At 37.6% G+C, this 22,214-nt stretch overlaps 1 protein-coding gene across 3 annotated transcripts; it reads right to left on the reverse strand.

Annotated features, from left to right (window-relative positions):
• Nucleotides 1–628: 628 nt before the first annotated feature.
• Nucleotides 629–21,266, reverse strand: ocrl (OCRL inositol polyphosphate-5-phosphatase). Of its 3 annotated transcripts, XM_060884589.1 has the most exons (25): nucleotides 21,010–21,266; nucleotides 20,723–20,926; nucleotides 19,219–19,298; nucleotides 17,112–17,203; nucleotides 16,789–16,827; nucleotides 16,396–16,509; nucleotides 13,509–13,682; nucleotides 13,164–13,413; nucleotides 12,898–13,059; nucleotides 12,696–12,797; nucleotides 12,409–12,523; nucleotides 12,184–12,300; nucleotides 11,903–12,084; nucleotides 11,647–11,758; nucleotides 11,272–11,381; nucleotides 11,004–11,139; nucleotides 10,776–10,886; nucleotides 8,861–9,026; nucleotides 8,473–8,708; nucleotides 6,807–6,830; nucleotides 5,194–5,310; nucleotides 3,437–3,521; nucleotides 2,113–2,240; nucleotides 1,203–1,314; nucleotides 629–1,081 (listed from the first exon to the last, which is right to left on the reverse strand). In XM_060884589.1, exons 2-25 carry the CDS (start codon nucleotides 20,762–20,764, stop codon nucleotides 957–959), a joined length of 2,931 nt encoding a protein of 976 aa, XP_060740572.1. In that variant the 5' UTR covers nucleotides 20,765–20,926; nucleotides 21,010–21,266; the 3' UTR covers nucleotides 629–956. The 3 variants fall into 3 exon arrangements, with proteins under 3 accessions (XP_060740572.1, XP_060740573.1, XP_060740575.1); XM_060884590.1 differs by having other exon boundaries at nucleotides 16,789–16,824; nucleotides 20,723–21,266; XM_060884592.1 differs by lacking the exon at nucleotides 6,807–6,830 and having other exon boundaries at nucleotides 20,723–21,266.
• Between the last annotated feature and the right edge of the window lie 948 nt (nucleotides 21,267–22,214).

A 22,214-nucleotide genomic window follows, 5' to 3' on the forward strand; every position in this document is an offset into this window, starting at 1 on the left:
ATGCTGAATTCAGCTATGAAGGAGCTAGAACATTCAGTTATACAGATATACATGATGAACGAGAATGGATGGGTCCAAAAGCAAATTTCAATGTACAGAATATGATTGAGGTGGGATCTTACTAAGTTTTGAGAAATCCCCATAGTCAAGTGGTGGAAAAAATTACCAATATAGAAAAAGAACATAATATATAAATAAATGTTTACACTACAACGGATAAACACCACTGTGACTCACTGTGATTCACTGCCACAGAAAGCCTTCCTTCAAAAGTCAAATAATTGTCTAAGACACCGGAAGAATAATAGAACCCCACCCAATAATACCAAACTGAGAGAAACAGTCTCTCTGTAGTTACATGGTAAACTCACACAGTCCACTTCTAGCTGGATTGGGGCAAAAAAAAAGAAAGATGCCACAACACTCATGATTTCTGTCAAAGCAGTCAAAATTGTACTTACTGGTTGTATTTAGTGTACAAGTCAATTTATATTGACTCATTTCAGATACAGGTAACACATACATACACCCACACAAATAACAGTTTTTGGTTTTGGCATTAAAATTTCTGAAAAGTTTAAACGTCTATATATATATATATATATATATATAAAAAAAAAAAAAAAAAAAAAAAAAAGGTACAGACTGAAATTCTCATATAAATTACGCAAAGATGCAGATATGCAGCTATAACTCAGAGCGACACCAGTTCGACCTGAAACTGCTTTATTTATCAATGGACAAGGCTCTAATAAACCAAAATAATATTAGAGCCAATCGCAGCATTTGTGCAAATGAGATGCTGCCATTTTTCCAAATGGGTATGGGTGTGCAGGGAGGGCTCATCATCTACTCACTCACTCAACTCACTCAATCACTCTCACGCTTTCTCCCTCATATATCACCAGGGCACCTCCTTCATAAAAGGTTATGGCCTACGATCTCACAGGAGCTCCTCAGTCATCATCGGTGCCCATTAGGAAGCCTAAGATGAAATCGTTGGCTCTCTGCCGATCGTTTGAGGTCTGCCTGCTTGTGAGGTTTGGTGGAGGTCTGATGAGAAGGCTTGCAAAGAGAGTAGCTAAAAGAAGAGAACAGAAATTACATTCATAGCATTTGGCTGTAGATGTACGGTAAATGAAGCTGAAAAATATTTCTGAATAGTTAGTGTGGGTATATAGAAGAGTGAATTGCTGACATACCTATAAGGTTGGCAGTGAGGTTGTTGTCGATTGCATGCTTCAGCAGCTCCCTCAGGAAAGCCATCAGGTAGCGGAACACGTTGCGGTGTGCTCTGGGGAGCTGTGATATTAACTGTGAAACAAAACCAACAGCAATAATCCAATAAGTTTGATGACATTTTAAATGGTAATTTTATGGTATTCTATTTTAAATGCTTTGAGAATCAAATGAATGCTGTATTGTGTTTGATATACAGTACATCTGAAATAACCTCCTTCAAACTCTATGAATATTCCTAATCTGAGGCCCTAACTTTAGAGACAAAAATGAATTGCATGTGGTTGCTAAGCAATTATAAGCATGTGTACATGCATAGTAAGTAATTTATGTACAATTGTATTTCACTAATTTTTTAAGTGTCCTTTTTCTGCCTGTAACAAAACTGTCAGCCTAAAGGTAAAGGTGCTTTAATGGTTATCTAGCCAAGTGTGCTTTTCTCATACAGCGTTGTTTACACGCAGCACAATGGACATAAGCCCAAGTGACCCAGTTGTCTAAACTAGCACAGCTTAGCTGAACATCAGCTGTCAAATTCTCAATGAACACACACAGTTGATTACAGTGTTCAAACTGCAGAATGGAATCTTTAAAAGCAATTTCGTTTTCGGATTCTGCCACTTTAAAATGGAACAGCCTTTTTCTGCTTGAGAAACATATTTCCACAGAAATTCATATTGCTTCACATTACACAGAAACTGTCCATATGAATGGGTTTGCTGGGAAATCAGCTGTGTAATTATTGAACAATGTTCAGTCATCGGCGGTTTTAACTTAAAAAAATCATTAATATTTTAACAATCGTGAACTACAGAGAATTAGATTAATTTACAAATATCCTTCTAGAGGAAATTTACAAATATCCTTCCATACCTGTTTACAGAGCCGAGTGTCATGTGAGGATTCAAGACATCGTTGATAGAGTTCATAACACACCACAGGCTCAGGCAAAGCCTCCAAGAAGATCAGTAGTGCTTCAGCTACTGAGTGGTTACTGCCAGCTGATACACAAGGTTAGGGTGCAAACACAAATACGAAACACACACAGTAGCCTAGCAATTTGAGAGCCATGGTGACATTTAACAAAACTGGAGAATGGAGGACAAAGTGGACTGAGAGGACCTCCGTGTCAGTGTGCAGTGACAGACTGCAAGAGAAAGTAAAGCAGTAAAGACACAGAAGGAGGGCAAAACATTGGGTGTACCGTGTCTTCTTAAAGTAGTTATATTGTAAAAGGACCAAAAAAAAAATACCATAAAGAAAAAACCCCCACAAAAGAAGCCAGGTTAGGGTGCAGAATTAAATCATGTGAGAGGAAAGCAGGTTTTACGCCTGACTGCCATGTTTCTAATACTTTCTAACAGCTACATGCTTTGTACTGGCTGCAGTTACTGCAGAGAAAGATTAACAAGCTCACACTTAGTGGTTGTGATGTGAAAAGAAGATAAGGACATAACATCCTTGTTCTTCTATTTTTATCCCGGAACAATAAATAAATGAAATATGGAACAAATAAAACACTGCCGCATGATGTTGTAGAAAAATAATCATACAAATAATTGGTTTGATACAAATCATCACAAAGCAGTGTTACTATCACCACTCCAGTGTTAATTCTTTTCCAGTATGCTTAAGCTTTATTCCTCTTACACCACAGAAATTTGCAAAATATTACAGATTTTTATTTATTAAAGAAGACACCATATGTTTTATCTGAAACAAGTACCTGTAATCTCCTGTTATAAGCAGCTAAAAAGAGACTTTCATTGACCACCATGTCTCTTGAGTTACCGATAATTAGCACAAAGCCCTAGAGGTTTGTACCAATATAATAATTAATCATCTTGCAAAGCTCCGATCAACAATAACATTTTGTGTATATAGAGCATCTGCCATGTAAGTAAAAAAATATAAATAAAAAAATAACTAAAAAATGTGTGTGTGTGTGTGTGTATATATATATATATATATATATATATATATATATATATATATATATATATATATATATATATATATATATACACACACACACACATATATATATGTGTATGTATACGTGTGTGTGTATATATATGTGTGTGTGTGTGTGTGTGTATCTCCGTCTACAGGAGAAAAATCGTGCTTGTACAATTGTGCTCAAGCAAAATATGCAGTGCTAAATAAACATTCAACTGCAGTGGAGGAAAAAGGATACGGATGGAGTCTGGAATACTGGTGTCCAAACAGTCAATAATACTCTGCAATTCTTCCTGCAGGCCAGGGGTCTGGAAAAGGTCCTCCTAGAAGAATAATTATAATTTTACTTAAATCATGATCTGATCAAGTAGTATATAAAAAGATCTTGGGATTAGCAGCTGCACTGCTCATCTCGTCTTGATAGAGGGGGGAGGGAGGGAGAGAGAGAGAGAGAGAGAGAGAGAGAGAGAGAGAGAGAGAGAGAGAGAGAGAGAGAGAGAGAGAGAGAGAGAGAGAGAGAGAGAGAGAGAGAGAGAGAGAGAGAGAGAGAGAGAGAGAGAGAGAGAGAAAGACAGCATGTATGTAAGTATATAGAAGAGTAAGTAAAACTCAAGTGGGTTTATTGATGTTAAACATTAGGACTTGTTTAACATCACTGAAGGTTGGTGAATCTTTAATCTGGTCCTGTTTTTGAAGTCTTTACTGTAGAGCAGTGACCATCAGTCCTGTTCTCTGTTCCTATAGAAGTAAATGGGTCTCAATGTTCAATACAAAAGTTTCTTCCTACTGACGTGTAAACGTTGATGAATGACTATTATTAATAAATTCCCAAGTGCATGCATGATACATCTGATTTGCATATGGTAATGTACTCACAAGTCTATAAAACACAAAGCTCACACAGCTGACATTAGAAGCAAAAGGCCAAACTTGACCTTGTTAAATGTTGAATATTATTTAACATTAATAGTGCACCCGAATGAGGTGAAAAGAATATGGGCTGACATGAAAACAGAGGAAAATAATAGATATATGCTGTCCTCAGGTGATGATCAAACTTTAAACAGAGAAGCTGTTTTTCACTTGCTTTATGCATCTCAGCAGATGTGCTGGAAAGTTGAACAGAATTTAAAAAAAAAAAAAAAAGACCACACAGACAAAAAATGCAGGAACATTTCTTTTGCAAAATTGGATTCAACTTATTTCTCTTAATTTGTGAGTTTTGTGTTGCCACGCTTTCTTTGCTTTTCATATGATTTAATTACTGTCAATAATAGGATAATAATTAGTCAGTCTTTTTGAAAAACAGGACTGATGGAGGAGTGAGTATGCCACCTCTCGCTCCTTGAGAGTATGCCCATGTTTCACCCTCTTTGCCACTCTACCAGAAATGGCTGTGGCATCAGCACTTGAATTCAATCTCTTGGTGATATGACAAACACTTTTTTGTTGCTCTGTTTGACAGTGTGAGGATGTGTTTTTGATGGATTAGACTAGATAGACTCTGGATAAGTAGCTATAAGATCTAACTACTGTAAACATAATAAAAATAAGCAATTTAAACTTGACAGTATATTCCTTGTATACAAGTGCAAGTTATACAGGCACATTATATGGTATGACGTTCATCAAGTCGAGGTTAACATCAATTACTTTTCTTATGCAACTTTACACCCACTCAAGAGCAGGATCAATGTTTTTTCTTTTCTTTTTTTTCCAATTATACCAGATTTCTTTGTTAAAACTCACACACACAAATAAATATGTTTCTATCCATCTTGATTAATGAGGTCCATTGTGTGACTGGATTAGGGTTAATGCTTAGAAACACTGAGTACAAAGCAGCTTCTATCTAGCAAGTTCTATCATCATCAGAAAAGAGCATGACAAATGCCATTTTCAAATATTGTTTTTCTTATCTTTTTTGCCTATATCAATATGGCAGCTTTAGAGTTGATTCAGATGAATATGCCAGCTGTGGAAGCTGTGGTTTACCTGGTGACAGGCCCTGGTGAAAAGATGGTTGACAAGCAGCCAGATCTCCTTGGGGATCTTTAATGGTTTGTCCTCGGTGGTGCCACTATCCAGCAGGAAATTCATCTTGGATTTCTCCTGAAGAGATTCATGTTAACATGTTTTTTTCCCCAGTGTTTACACTGTGCTGATAATACTGTACAGAATTTTGACAAAAGAATCACTAATTCCAGCAGGAACATTTCACACATTAGCGGTTAGAGGGAGCTTAAGCCAGTCACATATTATTTACAGAAGATTGTTAGAGTAAAGGAGGTCTCTTTTATACCAGACATATCACATTCCTGTGGACACTGTAAATGTATCCCTTAGAACTTAAAAATACACCCTGATGTGCCCTACATTCTCTCTCTCGCTTGCGCACACAGACAAACACACACAGTGCCATTACTCTTGCTCCCCTTCACACATCTCATAGGAAGCACATGTTCCCCCGTCCTAACCCTGGTGATTAGGGTGTGAGAGTTAGCTAGTGAGTGAGAAATGGCAAGACCAAAACTGGTGGATAGGTAATTGACATGTGAACTGTAAAAACCATAAAAATAGCATACGTTCACTCATTTCACTTCTCTTTGTGCTGCAAGGTTTATTTTTAACTACTCCTTAGTTAGAAAGTATAAATCAGGGCACCACACATTTTGACATGTGATTAAAGGGCAGGAGCAGACAAATCATTAGGAATATCAAAACTGAGCAAAATGAAGGCAAACAATTTGAATCTTATGTCGAGTGAAAATGAACATGTGTCTAGACTTAAATAATGTGCTGTGCAAGAGCAACACAGCTCAGACTAAAAATGTTAGCTAAAGACAAAGAAATCAGGACAGAACCAGGACAATGGCTACACAGAGTCATCCACGTCTCTGGACTGACTATAACAACAACAAAAAAAAAAAAGGAAAACATAGTTCATTAAGTTTCTGGGCAAACCAAACATGAGAAAGGGCAAGTATACTGGAGTTTTCACTTGCACAGGGGGCTTCAATGGTCATCAACGGAAGAGCTTTTTCTTTGTTTGGGCCTGACAGAGAAAACGCCAGTGTTGTTCTGATCCGATTAGTCCTAACAAAATATTTCTACAGCTCACTCTAAAGCTTAGGCAACCCCTGCAGTAAACACCATCAACACCTGCTACTTATACAATATGAACAATTTATTAGACCAGTTGTGTTAGTCTTTAAACACCACATGAAGTATTGTAATGTCAGTGCCTGTGAGTTTTGGAGATAAAGCAGTAGCGTTGTTTATATACTGGACATGCACAACCAAGCATCAGAACTGAAATACCAGACAGGCTTAATTACTGACTGAACAACACATTGAGTCTGCTGCGTAGAAAAATTTGATGGGGGTCTGCTGATCGTTAAATGTGTTAGAGGAGACAGCGCAAAGCAAACAAACCTTTGCAAAGTGCTTCCACACATGCAAGAATGTTAACTGATACGTACACAGAAATAAACAAAATCACACCACACATACAATGTAAACAAACTGTCTAATTCTGTAATGCCATTTAGCAAGACAGACAAAACACTGCGATAGCCCTTACAGTACCACAATCTATAGAGCTTTACCTTCTCCGTGTAGCTATCTTCTCCCTTAGTGTGAAGCAGTCCCGAGAATTATTGGTTGGAAAGGAATGGACAATGCATACGGGGGAGATTGAGGAGGACAGGGAAAGAAAAACAGTGAAAAGAAAGCATTGCATAAGAGAGGGTAAGCATTTTCACTCACCACTGGTAAGCAGTTTAGAAAATAGAAAAGCAGAAATGAAAGAAGAGATAATTCATGGTCATTCATATTTGCACGTAAGAGATGTGTCAAAAATGCAGATGATAAATGCTGGCAAAGAAAAAGAACAAAAGCATTCAGAGTTACTAGATCATGCTGTAATCTTTTGGAGCAGTGAGCTATACTGGAGACTTACAGGCATATGAAAACAACATAAAGAAAGACTAAAGTCTACATTTCTATACAGATATGACAATGCAGTGACCCTCGCTAGTGCAAGCTATGACCTCTCAATACAACTGTAGTGCATTATAAGACACTGTACAGCACTTATATCCATGTGAAAAGGGGATTTTAATCCAGCTTAATCCCACTAAACTGGATTTTATCATCTTTATAGATGGGAATTTATAATACTGAAAGAGGTTTAAACAAGACATCCAGTCTCATACACTCTCATTACATTTTATTAGTCTTAACTGGCTATTAGACAGGAAGTCATAATTATGGACAACATAATACTGATTCAGACCTAAAGTTCACTTTGATTCAAGCTGTAGAACATCAATAATTTGCCTAATTACAGCTACCTGTGTGATTTAATCTACCCATCTTTGTTTAACACAGAGACTTTTTTAATGTGTGAAATGAATATGATTTCAATATTGAAAAGCCAACTCAATTCTGAAATTTAAAACTGTATCCAACTGGCCTTCTCTAAGGATCTCTCTCTTTTATTCTGATCCACAATTGGTGTGTATTCTATCAGAAAAAGAAGGGGCTTGTCCTCTACGCATACCCACACTCAATCATAACGTTGTTCAGCCTTGATGGAAAATAATAATGAATATCTGTATAGGAACTGAGCTTGTGTTTTTGTCTCATGCATCATTTCCTATTGCCTTCGCTCATAAGGCATGCTGCCTCAGTAAATCCCTTGCATGTTCTCTGCAACTGATATTTAAGACGAACATTTGCACTGACAATAAAACCGTGAAATAAATTCCAGCTGATCAGTAGGTGATGACACACAAGATTACTACTATGTATAGCCAGAGCAACAAAAAAAAAAAAAAGAAGTTGGAGCAGCCTTACACAGTCAACTTCAAAATCACTGTGTAGTACCATTTTGGGTTTTGTGCTCCACATGTACATATTGCTGACAGAAAAAGAAGACAACAGCATTACACTACATGTGTTTCCTGTGTACTTGCAACACAGCAAATATAAGTTAAAGACATTGACCTTCAGGGGGGAAAAAAGCAATACAAATGCAATTGCTTTCATTATTTTTGATTTCTATCTATTTTAGTCAGGATTTTGGCAATTAATAAAAAAGGTTTAATTTTCTGGCATTTAATTAGCATTCCTGAACAAAAGTAGGAGATGCAAGTAAGATGGCACAGTAAGATTATTTCTCTTTGCATCATTCATACAGTACAGCTACATGATTTACCCTCTGAATAAATTACTACATCTAGATGCATGTGGCTGTGGTGTATCCCTCACCAAGTCGATGAGTTTGGTAACAGGAATTTCGCGGATGGGTTTCTTCATACGGCACAACGACTCCAAAGAAGTTCCAAAACAGCTATGCAGGTAGTTCCCTGACACAGTGATGAAATAGTCTTTCCCCCGGTCCAAGTGTAACACCAAGATGTCCTCAATTTTATCCTCTCCTGAGTTGAGCATTGTTACTGAGTCTTTACTCACATATACTTCCAAGGATATCTCAATGGTCTCATCTGCAAACAAATAATTAGTGATTAACACTATTAGTACAGGGTCATATCACAAGCTTATGTGGACTGTTGGCCTTGTGTGTGCGATCAGTTGTCATTTATTTACACTCTGGTTAAATACTTCAGTAAATCCAAGTTAAATAACTGGCACTCACTAGGGTCAAGAACGCCATCGTTGGGATCTGCTCGTAACCAGGGTTTGCAATACTGAGAGTCTGTGAGTTTGGGGATGAAGGCAAATGTGCAGGGCACTTGACCGTCATTGGTAATAAGAAAACTCTGCTTCTGTAGCTGGCGAAACTTCACATTCTCAAAGTGGAACTGTCCAGAATGAGAAAACCCAATACAGGCCAAGATTAAACACTCACTTATTCTCTCTCTCTTACACACACACACACACACACACACACACACACACTTCTTATGACAAATAAGAGCCTTTCTATAAATAACATTGACACCTCTAACAATTAAATATCAACCAACATAAACATTTCATCAGACAACAGCACAGATCTAAAAACGCTGATCACTGATGTAATTTTATATGTTTAAAAATTTGGCAGACCCTAATAGCTTAAATTAAAAGGCAATGCAATATGAAATACACAAACAGAAAAAACACTTAAAGATAATTATAAATGTGTTGTCTCTTGATGAAGACTGCTTTAAATACTAGATGCTGTCTGGCCTGAAGACTTTATAAAGCCATGTGTGGGTAAACCCTCTATAAATCCTAAAGGAAGAAAAAATCGTAGCCTGTGTTTACTCTCATGTCTTTGTTTTTATTCTGCATGTCTTTAAATGGTAGATGTTTATGCATTTAACCTGTGGAATTAAAAGCTCAGTAAAATGTTATGACCACAGCAGCTTTAATGAACGATCCTTTATTACTCGAGGTGTAGAAAGCTCTAAACACCATATTGTCAAGGCAATTAACTTAGTTTGATCATCTACAGTAATAAAGTATGTTTATGGTGATCAGTAAAATACAGACAATTAATGATGCCTTTACTTATTTATAGTGAGAAATGCTCCAATAAAGGAATAATATAATGTCAGTGTGAAAAGTGTATCAATGATTCATGGACAATAAACAAGCTGAGACATGACAACTCCATTTCTGTAAAGATTAAGCTCTGTCGTTTGGCACTGGGCTCTGCTTAATGTGTACTTGTAGGTTTAGAGCAACACACTTGGGAAAACAAAAACCTCCTTAAAACTATGCACACAAAACATAAAAAAAAAGCCTGGAAACCACATCCACACTTCAGATGTCTTTGCAAGAAATATAAGACATATCTGTGTGGATTTTCAACTACTGCTATACAAACAACCACAAAACACAAAATGTGTTATAGTAGAATTTGATGAGTCCACAGTAAGGCTTTTTTGGTATAATTGTAAAAGATGAGATTCCTACAGAAGCAAAACAGCTTATCACCCAAAGAAACATCATACCCACAATGAAGCACACTGATGGCAGCATCATGCTAAGAAGCTGCAGATAATCATCTTTGACTGGGGCTCTAATCAAGAAAGAGAGATTTATGGAAAGTGCTAGCAACCAAAGTATGGTGGCACAAAACCGAAGACAACTGAAGCTGAAGAAAAGCACAAACCCAATTCAACAAAGGAATAGCTTCAGAAGATAAAGATCACAGTTTTGGAATGGCCCAGTCTGAGCACAGATCTAAATCCCATCAAAATCCTGTGGAATGACTATGTGAAGGGACTCAAGTATGGACTTGAAGAGGGCTGTGCACAGGAGATCTCTCACAGTTTGAGAGACGCGGACCATTTGTGCACCAATGAGTGACATAATATACCCAGACATTTTATATCCAATGTTTATCTAATCAACTTGAAGACCAACTACTTAAAGAGGCAGTAATCAGTTATGGCACTTGGTCAGTTAAAATGAAAACCTGGAGTGAAAGAGAGCCCTTTGTAGGTTAGATTGAACACACCTGCATGTCAGGTGCTTGGCATGCGTAGCAGGATGGTAGGTCAAAATTCTCTGAGTTTACACCAAGATGTACAATCCTGTCGTTTGCTCTTGTTACTCACCTCTCTTTGAGTCAGTGACAAAGAGGGTAGAAAGTCATTCTCCATCCTATCCATGTCACGAACTAGTTCCTCAAATACCCTCTTATAACGTTGTTCATTTACCATCTTTACCTGTTAACAACAAAGATAAAATACAGACCCACAGATTTGCGAAGTGTCAAAATTAGTAAAATAAAAAAGCCAAAAAAAAAAAAAAAAAAAAAATGTTGGTCGAACAGTGAAGCTCACCCCGATGCTAAAAAGAGAGCTAACGGGTTTGTGGTCACTGGTCTGTAGCTCCATATGACTGCGGTAGCTCAGCTGCTTGACATTATTACCTCTCCATAAAATACGATCGCACCAGGCAGGAATCCGACATTTGCCACTAAATCAAAAGAAAGAAGCACAACAAATGAACAAACAAACCAGTCCTGTTTAAAGTAGCTCACAAACGTGCTCTTATTTGTTTTGCATAATATATATAAAAACTGTGATGACCCTGGATCTACTTTAATACCTTGAGTCCCATCTGTCTGATTTTGCATCATATTTGTAAGTGGGGATAAAACTGATTTCTCCTTCCATGAAGTCAGTGAAGGCGCGTTTAGTCTTTCTCTGGATATTCAGCTGCCAAAAGAAAGCAACAAACAATGGTCTTTATAAGGGCAGAGGAACTCTCTCTTCATTCAGGCAAATCTAACAAAACATGCAAAAAATATGACAACAAGGAAACAGGAACAACAACAAGGAATTCCAGTGGCTGACTGTGAATTAGTTTCCCAAAACAGTTTTGAGAACTGAGAAGCCATATTCTTACTATATCCTCAATGACTTCCTCTTTTTAACCTCACTACTTGATTAAGCACATAGAACGTCCTCTCGCAGCAGGTACCTGATCATACTCCTGAAGCTTCTGCAACTCATTATCAGCAATGAGCCTCTTCACTTGAGCTGCATCATTTAAAAACAGTCTGTAGTTCAGATCTCCCAACCAAAATACCACACTGAGACAAACAAATTAGCACAATCTGTTAGAAATAATGCATCTATATTTTGAAAACTGGGTTATACATTTGACCTCAGGATTAAATGGAACCTATTGATGTGTGACAAACTCCATGCGTGAGGAAGACTAATTAAAAACTTACTCATGTTTGACTATACTGAGAGGTGGATGCTCCATGAGGTGAAAGCTCATGCGGGCACAAATCTCCTTATAGTCCTGGTTGCGTCTCTCAAAGTCTTCGACATGGGCTGCCAGGTGGGAGTTTACAATGCAAAAGCTGGTGTTGTAAAACACAAACCGAATTGCCACACCTCCTTTATTTCCCTGTAGGTGTCCACAAATCACTCCGTAATTAAATCAGCAAATTATGTATGTATACTTGCCACTTGCAACCTTATAGTTTGTTCTTATTATCTGACTCACCATTTTGTTCATTAGGCCAGTACCGACTGTCTCAGCAGCAATTTCACTGATGTGGTTTTTGTGCTCTTTTTTGACAAACACCACCAGCATCATACCAACTAACCGAATAAGACGTACCTGAGGATTAAAAATGTAAGTCAAGTTAGTCAACAAGTCTAAACACCTGGTCTTTTAATATAGGCTATAAAAACGTGTTAGGTAGCTGTTATGTGGGCTGTCACTCACCTGTCTGTATCTGGCTCTGGAATTAAGACTCCGCTCCACCGCATCAACCCACATTTGCTGTCTGGATGAATCCATGTACAATAAAGCTTCTGTGCTCAGATCCAACTCCTGAAACCTATTTAGCCACAATGGCACAATGGCATTAAAAACACAACCAACCAAAACATACATTCTCCTGAAGGAGTCACTCAAAAATGACAGTGAAAGTCACTGCAAGTATAACCATGTAAATATGTAAAGTAGGTACATGAAACAAATCGATTTTGTGGAAATTCAATGACACGGACCCCACTGCATATATATCAGGAGGCTCAGGATCACAACACAACCAGGGTTCCAACCTGCTATCAGGAGACTGACCATTCACATTCCAAGTGCCTGCAAAAAGCCTAGAAAATAATGTAAGGAAAAAGATCAACCTTGCAAGAAATGGTACAAATTAACTTAACTATTTTCCATGATTTAAAAACAAAAAAAAGCAGTATTAACCTAAAGTCCTTGATGTCCACATACTCCTTCTCCTTCTTGCCTAAACGGTATTTGAGAAGTCCCTCTCTCTGGCCTGTCTGGTTACTTAACATAGCCTGCCTCATGGTTTGCGTAGTTGGACTGTTTGACCAAGAGGTGGATCGATCTGTAGTGTGATTGTGCCTTTAGGATTAAAAATAAGACACTATAACCACTATAAGACACTATAACCACTTCATAGACAGAGAGAAACTTCTTTAAAGCTAGAGAAGCTTGCTCATACTTACTCTGGCCTAACTGGTGTGGCCATTTGTAGCTGAGGAGGTCTATCTTTAGGAGGCAGGCCTGCAGCAGGGGCAACAGACAGAGAGTAACTGCCTTTCCGAGGAGGAAGAGGAGGCGTGGGTGGAGGAGGGGCTTCTCTTGGGGCAACTATCCGATTTTGTCTGTTCTTCTTTTCCTCTACTCTTAAGCCGTGGTTAAAATGATCTTCAAAACCAAAGTCTGTCACCAGTTGGCATGGAGAGTCTACAGAATCTGGTGAATGTACAAAAATGAACTAACGGCTTTAACTATGGGTAGATAAAATAGATTGTATTGTATTAATTAAAGCATGAATGTGCTGTATGTACCAGAGTTTAAAGTCTTTCCTTGACGGTTACTGTTGATATTGCCTTGTATCATGGCCTTGGATGAACCGCTGACTGCTTTGGAGATGCTTCTCTGAGGGGGGATTGGGACAGAGCTTTTAGCTGGGACAGAAACAACAGGCTCCATCTTCTTCGGCAGTGAACTTTTTCCATCAACTGGAGAAAAACAAAAAAACAAAAAAAACAAAAAAAAAACAAAACAAGCAAAACCACAATCAGCACAATGACCAGACTTATCTGCACAGTTTTCAGTAACAAGGCAAAAACATTAACCTGAATAAAAGAATTACGAATACAAACAGTTATGAAGTAACACCAATTATTAGCATGTAATGCATCTTAAATATGCTGGACAGCCTGTACAATTCAAACTCCCTTAAATAGCAGCAGCAATCGAATGCTCTACTTAATATCTTAAAAAGATCACCTTTAATTTACAGTCACTAATGCCTCTTTTCCACCAGAAAGAACCAGGTGCTGGTTCAGAGCTAGCACTGGTGCTGGTTCAAAGTTGGTTCCACTGGCGAACCTTCTAAGAACCGGTTTGCCTTTCCACCGGCTAGAGAGCATCAAGAGCCGAGTGTGACGTCACGTGTCACGTGTCCCAGCAACTTTAGTGCAGCAGCGGCAAACACAAACACAACAACAATGGCGGATGTTGCTTTACTGTTAATGCTCATGGCTTTGTGAACCTACATTAATGCGGCGAAAAAAACGTTTAGGTGCAGCTCCATGTAATCTGTATAAACGGAGGCTGTAATCGATAAAGTACATAACGTTATTTTATCGCTAACACAGAAAAAAAGTTAGCCTTAGCATGTAGCTACCTACTATCATGTGTGCTGATAATGTATCATATCGCGGTAAAGTAAAAGTGTATTAAACATTAGTATACTTAAGGTACATTATCAAAGGCACTAACAGTAGCCCCGCCCACAGCCCCTGACACAAGCGGTTCTTAAGTCTAGACCAGCAACGTTTTGGTGCTACTTAACCACTTTTCCTGGTTCAGAGCCGGTGCTTTGGCGGTCGAAACAGAAAGAACTGGTTCTAAATTAGGCTCTGGCTCCGAACCAGCACTCGAACTGCCTCGGTGGAAAAGGGGCATAAAAGGGCTGAAGCACATTAGTCTGAGTCTTAGCACATATGGCTCTTACTGGTGATGTCTTGCGGTTGTTGTTCCTAGTGATGCCATTAATATCCTAATAAATTAACCATTGCATGACCAAAAGCCAACAGGAAACTAAGATCTGCCTACATGAACCTATCTAAATGAAATGACCAGCAGTAGTAACCAGGTCCAAAACATCCTATTTTTTTTTTTTTTTTAACATTTTAACCAAATGCACAAATAAATAGCCTCGTTGCCTGCAGCAATGGAAAAATTCCATCAAATTATAAAATCAACTCCTGTTTGTTCATTTAATTTGTATTTATTTTAACATGTAATAAACAATGAATACAGATTGAAATGATCTGTTTCTGAATACTGACTGACTTTCTCACCTCTTCGGCAGGCATTTTTTGTTTAACCATAAGATCTGTTATTTTAAATATAAATGGCAAACATGTTTAGTTAATGACAAATTACTAGCCTATATTCACCCATGATCTATTTTAATAACTGCTGCAATCGCCATATTGTCTCAGTTGTATTATTTTAACCTTTCATAACCTGCCAGACTATAGAAAGCAAACATGCTGCCCAGGCTGACATTTGCAATCTACTTGAGATCATTTTCATTGGTGCCTGCTGCTGTGTCAGTAGCGTTACAGGCTATTTATGTAGCTTGACTACAGAATAAAGCGGGGACGTTGTATTTTACATGGTAAATAAATGCAGTTTTGTGAACGTGTATAATTGTATAGGATTCATTTAAGTTGATAAGCAGAATGAAGCTAATTAAAACGTATAGACCAAAGCTTGCCACCAGACATTATGGGAGTAGAAGACTGATCAACATGAGTATGAATGAGACATGGAGTCAAAAAGTAAACTAATACTTTTGATGTTTTTGTAAAAAGTTAACAGATGCTGGCTGTTCTAAAACACAAACCAGTCCCTCTATTCACTATTCCCTCTAAATCCACACCCAAAAAAGATGCCTAGTCCAGTTCAAAATCCAGTATGCTAGTGTAAAAGAAGCATTCTGAATTAATGGCCAAAATGTTGAACAGATGAAATGAAATGTCTGCTTGTCCTAATTGGTCAGATGTTGGTGGACCAAAGCTTTTTATATTTTCAAGCTGTTTACAGACCCTTGGATGTTAGACACTGCTTTGCATTTCCTTGGAAAGGATATTTTACTGACAGCACTGTCTTTGCAATAGAGTATTTAACTTTAAGAAATAAGCAACATGCAGATGATTCATCGTATTCTCAACTGCTTTATTACATACACATACATAATAACTCCGCTCTTAAGGCTTTTAATTTCTTTAAACACTGGCTGTCCTTCAAGCAAAATATCTAAAGATACACAAAACATAATGATATAATTTTTACATCCGATAAAAAAAATTGTGTGTTTACATGTCTTTTGGTTTCTCCGCTAATGTCCGTCATCTGTGTGAGTCATCAAACAAAGAGTGCAACAATATCCCAAATATGCAAACTTAGTCTACAACCACTTGGTCTAATTTTAACACCAAACGTAGCTGCAGAGGGCAAAGCAATTTGTTCTATAGAAAAAAATCTGTCATAACAGAAAGCCATATTAACGTAGCCTTAAGCTAAACTAAAACTATCTGGTACTTCTAAGACTTCAAATTGGAGCCATTATAAAGAATTATTGCATTTGTTCAGGTTAATAAGCAACCATGGAAAATAAAAGAAAAAGCGTAAGTTAATAAATAATCAAATCCTCACCTTGGTGCTTAGCCTTCATCACTTGCTGGAAAAAAGTGTGACTGCGTTCATCATCCTGTAACTCCAGCAGGAGCTCTGGAGCATGCTCGCCTTGAATACGGATCCTGAGCGTCGCTGCCAAAATAAAGAGAGAAGTGCTGTTAAACAATGCATAACAAAGGGGAAAAAACCTGTTCTGAGAACGTATAATAGAATAAGCTGTAGTCAATTACTGACAGTACAGAGTAAACTGACATAGCATGCAAAAAATAAAAGAACTAATTAAATTGACTCATACAGGATATAGAATCTTTCCTAGTCTCTCATTCCCCATTATAAAATACTAACTTATCTGTCAAGCATAATATTAATAAAAACTAGTTTCCGAACAAAAAAAGAAACCCTTGTTCTTACTGCTTATGGAGAGGTCAATGAGAAGAGCCTCCTCTGCTTCTGGGGGGGGGGGAAAGAGACAGTTACAGGAAGTTGTGACTCGTATGTGCAAAGGTTGCTAGGGGCTGTACTACTGTAAGAAAACAATTCCTACAGGCTCTCTGTAAATGTTTGCTTTCACATTTACAAGGAAGCTTGAACACAGACCTGTAATGATTTAAATAGTAAGAACTGTTCTTCAAATATAATAATGCTATAAGAGAAGTAGGACTGGATTAATATTGTTTAAAAAAAAATTATCCCCCAAAAAAACCTGATAAATAAAATAATAATAATATACTTACCACGTACTACATGGAAATGCCTATTGATTGGTATGGACAACTGAGGTACCGGACTGGATATGACTGCATCAGGATTCGCCAGAACACTCAACCTTAGACAGAGAAGGGGTAAGAGAGAAGACATAATTATAGTGCTTTTGCATTGCACAGTGTGGCATGATCTGGCAAATTATCCATGATCCTCCAAAGTTTTCATCACTGTGAGTTGTGCCATACTAGTACACACATTTGGTTATTCTGCTTGCTCAGGTTCAGTCACACACACACACACACACACACACACGCACACACACCCTAACACAATGTATTAGTAGGTGAGTATAGCATCTGCCAAAGGATTTAGCTTGCTTCATTTTTATTTCACTAAACATTAAAGTATTATCATGATTGTGTTTAGTTGTGCAGGCTGTAACAATCACGCTGTGTCTTATGCTTACGAGTTCCCTTCCTTCTCCAATGGAGACGTGGTAATAATCTACAGTCTTAACCACACTTTAGGTTTTCTTTATTACATAATCATCTAATAAAAAAGTTACATAAAAACCTAGTAGTACAAATTGTCTAGTTATGCACTTATTCCCATATACTTTTATTTTCTGCAACACTAAACCTAAACAGTTTGACTACATGCTATTATTAACTGCACCATGTTCCCACATTGCATCTGAGGGCTGAGAGAGAGAAAAAAAAAAAAAAAAAAAAAAAAAAAAAAAAAAAAAAGTGTTGTGGCTATAATTTTCTACCACAGACAAGTTTCATCTCCTCCATACAGCTAGTGTGAAACTCATTACGAACACTAATATTTCCTTTGTTGCCAAGTTTTTCCCAACAAGTGTTCCTCAAAACATGCTCCAACTTCCTTTTAACTTATACAACTGGAAGTGTCACCAACTGCATATAGGACAAAAAAACCCCGACAGACTCCCGTTTTCTAAGAGGCATTTAAGGCTGAAAATACATGCATAAAACTCAAATGGTGAAAATAGTGAACACATAATGTTAGTAAGAAATCACTAAAAATATCCATGCATGGAGAATTCAGGGCTTGTGTGAGCGTACGATAAATTACTAGATGATTATATAAATATCTATAAATACTTTTTGTTACATATTTCTGCACCAGTTAGCTCTGTGCTTTAGCTCAGTTTAAGCTTAGCAGCACTATTGAGTTACTGCAGTTGATTTATGATCTAATTGCTTTCTCACTGCAGCCAAACAGAGCGAGCGTCTAAACGGAAGTGGATGGAATTCAGGTGGTATCAGGGCAGTTATTTCAGTCCACACTTTAGTGAGACACAATCCACCCCAAAGAGGAACATATATGACGTGTCTACGTACTTGCAGTGTAAAAGTGGGGATGTGGTAGCCTAATGGTTAAGGTGTTGAGCTACTGAAGAGCAGGTTGTATTTGAATCCAAGGTCCACCAAGCTGCCACTGCTGGGCCCCTGAGTATGGTCCTTAAGCCTCAATTGCTCAGTTGTATAAAATGAGATATAAATGTAAGTCACTCTGGATAACAGTGTCTGCCAAACCTTGTAAATGTTTTCTGCCAAATGGGTTAAATGTCTATAATGCATTAGTATCACACTTGTGATTCCCATCTGGTGCTTGAAGCTCTTCACAAGCTTTAACTAGCAGATTAAGTGCAGGCTTAAGTGTTGTGTCTTGCTCACTCCACATTTTGGAGTAAGAAACACTGCTGTGAGGTAGAGGTGATTACACGGTCTCATTTACTGCTTCTGAATGCAGTGCGAGTTTGGTGTGGTGAAATTTTAATGCAGTTAGGACGTCTGTGAGCTCATGTGAGGTTCATTTAGGCTTTGTCACACCACAGAGGAATGCTGGATAATTGGCCGCACACTGCCCACTGCCTGACAGCAACACTACTCACTTTTTCTTTCCGGTGGAAACACAAACACACAATCTCTACAACTCGGAAATCATGGCTGCTGAAACCTTCTGCATAACAATACTACATACAGACATCGCCACACATCTGGAATACAAGGATATCTGGATGACAGAGAATTATTAGAGTGTTTTACAAAGAGCAATAACCATAAAACACAAAGCAGTTGACTTTGGACGAAAGAAGAAGATACTCACGTGAACTGTCCTGAACTCTCGAGCAGAGACAAGAGTCGAGGTTCTCGTTGCCCTGCCCTCAGCTCATGTCCCTTTACCGTCTGAACATTGCAGTTGAGGATTTAATAGTGTTAGAGGATAATAGTAAAAGAGGATAAATAAAAAAAATAAGGTAGGGTGATGTTATATAACACCTGCATACAAAATACACTGTAAATACATAATTACAGGTAATGTCATGAATTTGTGTGACAATGAGTACAAATGACAACCAATTCACTGGACAACAAAACACTTTCACACAGACAGAATCATGACTGCAACTTTTCCTACTTCACAGCTAATAAACTGAAACAGCATTACACTAAACTGTATCAGTGTCCATTATTTCTATTGTGCATAGTATTATACAAACTCTCTACATTGTATTGCTAATGTAAACATTTGATTCGAGAAGAGAAACGGTATTTCCATTAATCTGTAGAGCTGCACATATGGTGGCATTGACAATAAAGAACCTTGAACCTTATATTCTTAAGACTAACTTATCTTTTGCAGCAGCTGGGTTCACCTATTAAGTATGTACTGTTATATATTACATTTCATTACATTTATATATGCCATTGATCCAGTTATGAACTGTAATCTGATTAAGGAAATGTAATGTAAACCAGTATTAGGGTGCTTGACACCTCACATTAACTAGGTTTCTGGTTCAGTCCTGAGCTCAGCTGACTGGCTGTATGTTCTCCCTGAGTGTGTGTGTGTGTGTGTTTCAAGTTCATCCAAAATGTTATAAACAGGACTAAAAGGATGTTCACACAGCAACCGGTGACCGTTTCTTTTCAACAATAGCTGGTGATTTTGGACGAAAGGAGCAATGTCTTGTTTGCCTTTGTGTATAGCAACAAAACAAAATTGAGGAACATTTAACTTTATAAAGTATTGACGTGGTGCAGCAACTGCAAACGGGATTAAAGACAGTATGTGATCCATGGCAAAGAAAACATACCGCTTCTATTATCGTATGATATGATGCAATGCTGAATTTTACACAAATCCCTTCAGGATGTTTCATTTGAGAGGCAACAATAGTGATTGTGAATGCTAGATATGTCACCTAATTACTAGGCAACCAGAAGCATTACTAGCCAACCTCATAATACAGTGACTGGTGACTTGTTGAGATAAAATCACTGTGTCTGTGAATGTAGCATATAAGTGGAAAGACAGTTTAGATTTAATTTCACACACACACACACACACACACACACACACATACATATATATATATATGATAGAGAGAGATATAGATAAATGAGAGAGAGGGAGAAACAGACAGAGAGAGAAAGAGAGAGAGAGAATTGCAGATATGTTACAGTTAAATAATCGTTCAGCTAATATTTCATTGCACGTTTAGTCTTCCTGGTCAAATTGTCAACATTCCTTAAGTTTGTTTAGCTAGTTATCTGCTGTCGATAGCTACATCTGTTAAACTCAGACACGCACAACTCCCAAAGGATACTGCCAGACACTTCTGCTCACAGATTCCAATAGAGGACAACATCGTTCAGGTCTCCAGTTAGCTTCTCGCCAAATATTTAGCTAGCCACTGACCAGCTGGCTAGTTAACTGGTTAAATATTTGTCTCATACCAGTCCACACCCCTGCGGTCCCATTCTGTAACCCTTGCTCGGGTTTACTCTTTAGTTAGCTAGCAGGGAAACCCCTAATTTTTTTTAAAGTGTAATTTAGCGAAAATAATATTTACATTTTACAAAAAATCACTAAAAAACACGATTTTTTCTTTACCTAACTCTGTAGTTTCGTCGGTGACCGGCTGAGATGGGGCTAGCGGCTAGCTAAGCTAGTTCTACCCCGAGAAGGGAAGCTTGCGGTCTGGGGCACGAAAATAAACTGACATTACCTCGCAATAGTAGAAGGTATTCCGTAAACGTATTCTTGAACTTTACTACCGGAAAGCTTGCGTCATATCTTGTTAAGACACGTCTGAATGATAAACTAAGACTGCATTCGGCAGCAACGCTAGCTTCGGCTTCCACATCTGTGTAAACCATAGATATATACACTAGATGTCGCATTTGGGTCCTAAAAATGCGTCAAAACCGCAGCCATCTTTGTACGGCGCTCCTTTACCTCAAATGCATGGACGATGCCGGACTTCTGTGCTGCATATGGTTGTTCAAATGAAAGAAATCTAAAAACCAGACAGCAAGGGATTACATTTCATAAGTGAGAATGTGTTTTATGATATTGAATGTTAGGAAATTATATTTCTTGTTCTGTTGGTTTGTTTCAGTCCTCGGTTAACGACCGCAGCTAATCCATGCTAGTTACCCATTAGTTTTTGACAGTTAGGAAAACAATGTTTGTAGATTCCGAAGCTCTTAATAAGGACATTAAAAATTGGCCAATGCTTTTTTTGCTTAAAGGTGAAAAGACCTAACTTTATGTATGTTTTGTAAGATTCCCTTATCTGTCAAACGTTTATTAGATTTTCCTGGACTTAACACAAGCAGAACGCTCTTTTATCAAGTTACTTTACATAAGACACACAAGACATATTTAAAGACATTATGTCTGAAAATCGTTTGGATTTTTTTTTTTTATCTTATGTTAATAAAAAAATTGTATAATATGACTTGCTGTTTATATTTGTTTTGTTTTTATTGTATTTATATGATATTTGTGTTTTTGTAATTGAGTTTTTGCCATGAAAATAGCTTTTGATTGCTGACATGGCATTAAATAAAATAATCTGAATCTGTTTGAAGATTCCCAAGTGATAACCAGAGATATCAGTCATGGACAAGTTGCAGGGACACTAAACACTTAGTTTTTCTGGTTAACTCAGCTGACAGTCCTGGAAGGATGTCACCAGTAGGTTGGCAGTTCAGCCTCAAAGTCAAACTTTGTGGGGGTTTTTTGGTTTATGTGACTTTACTTATTTAATGTTGCAAAAATATTGCGGGAAAAGAATAAATAAAAGATTTAAC

This window comes from Tachysurus vachellii, chromosome 13, assembly GCF_030014155.1.
Source record: "Tachysurus vachellii isolate PV-2020 chromosome 13, HZAU_Pvac_v1, whole genome shotgun sequence".
NCBI lineage: Eukaryota > Metazoa > Chordata > Actinopteri > Siluriformes > Bagridae > Tachysurus > Tachysurus vachellii.

What these genes read in the sequence shown, in the direction of transcription:
- ocrl (XM_060884589.1), bottom strand. Translation starts at nt 20,764, where the DNA reads ATGTTGTCCTCTATTGGAATCTGTGAGCAGAAGTGTCTGGCA. An exon ending in GTGAGCAGAAGTGTCTGGCA is followed by an intron (nt 19,299 to 20,722) that starts GTATCCTTTGGG and finishes TGCAATGTTCAG; the next exon opens with ACGGTAAAGGGACATGAGCT. An exon ending in GTGGACATCAAGGACTTTAG is followed by an intron (nt 12,798 to 12,897) that starts GTTAATACTGCT and finishes ATTATTTTCTAG; the next exon opens with GCTTTTTGCAGGCACTTGGA.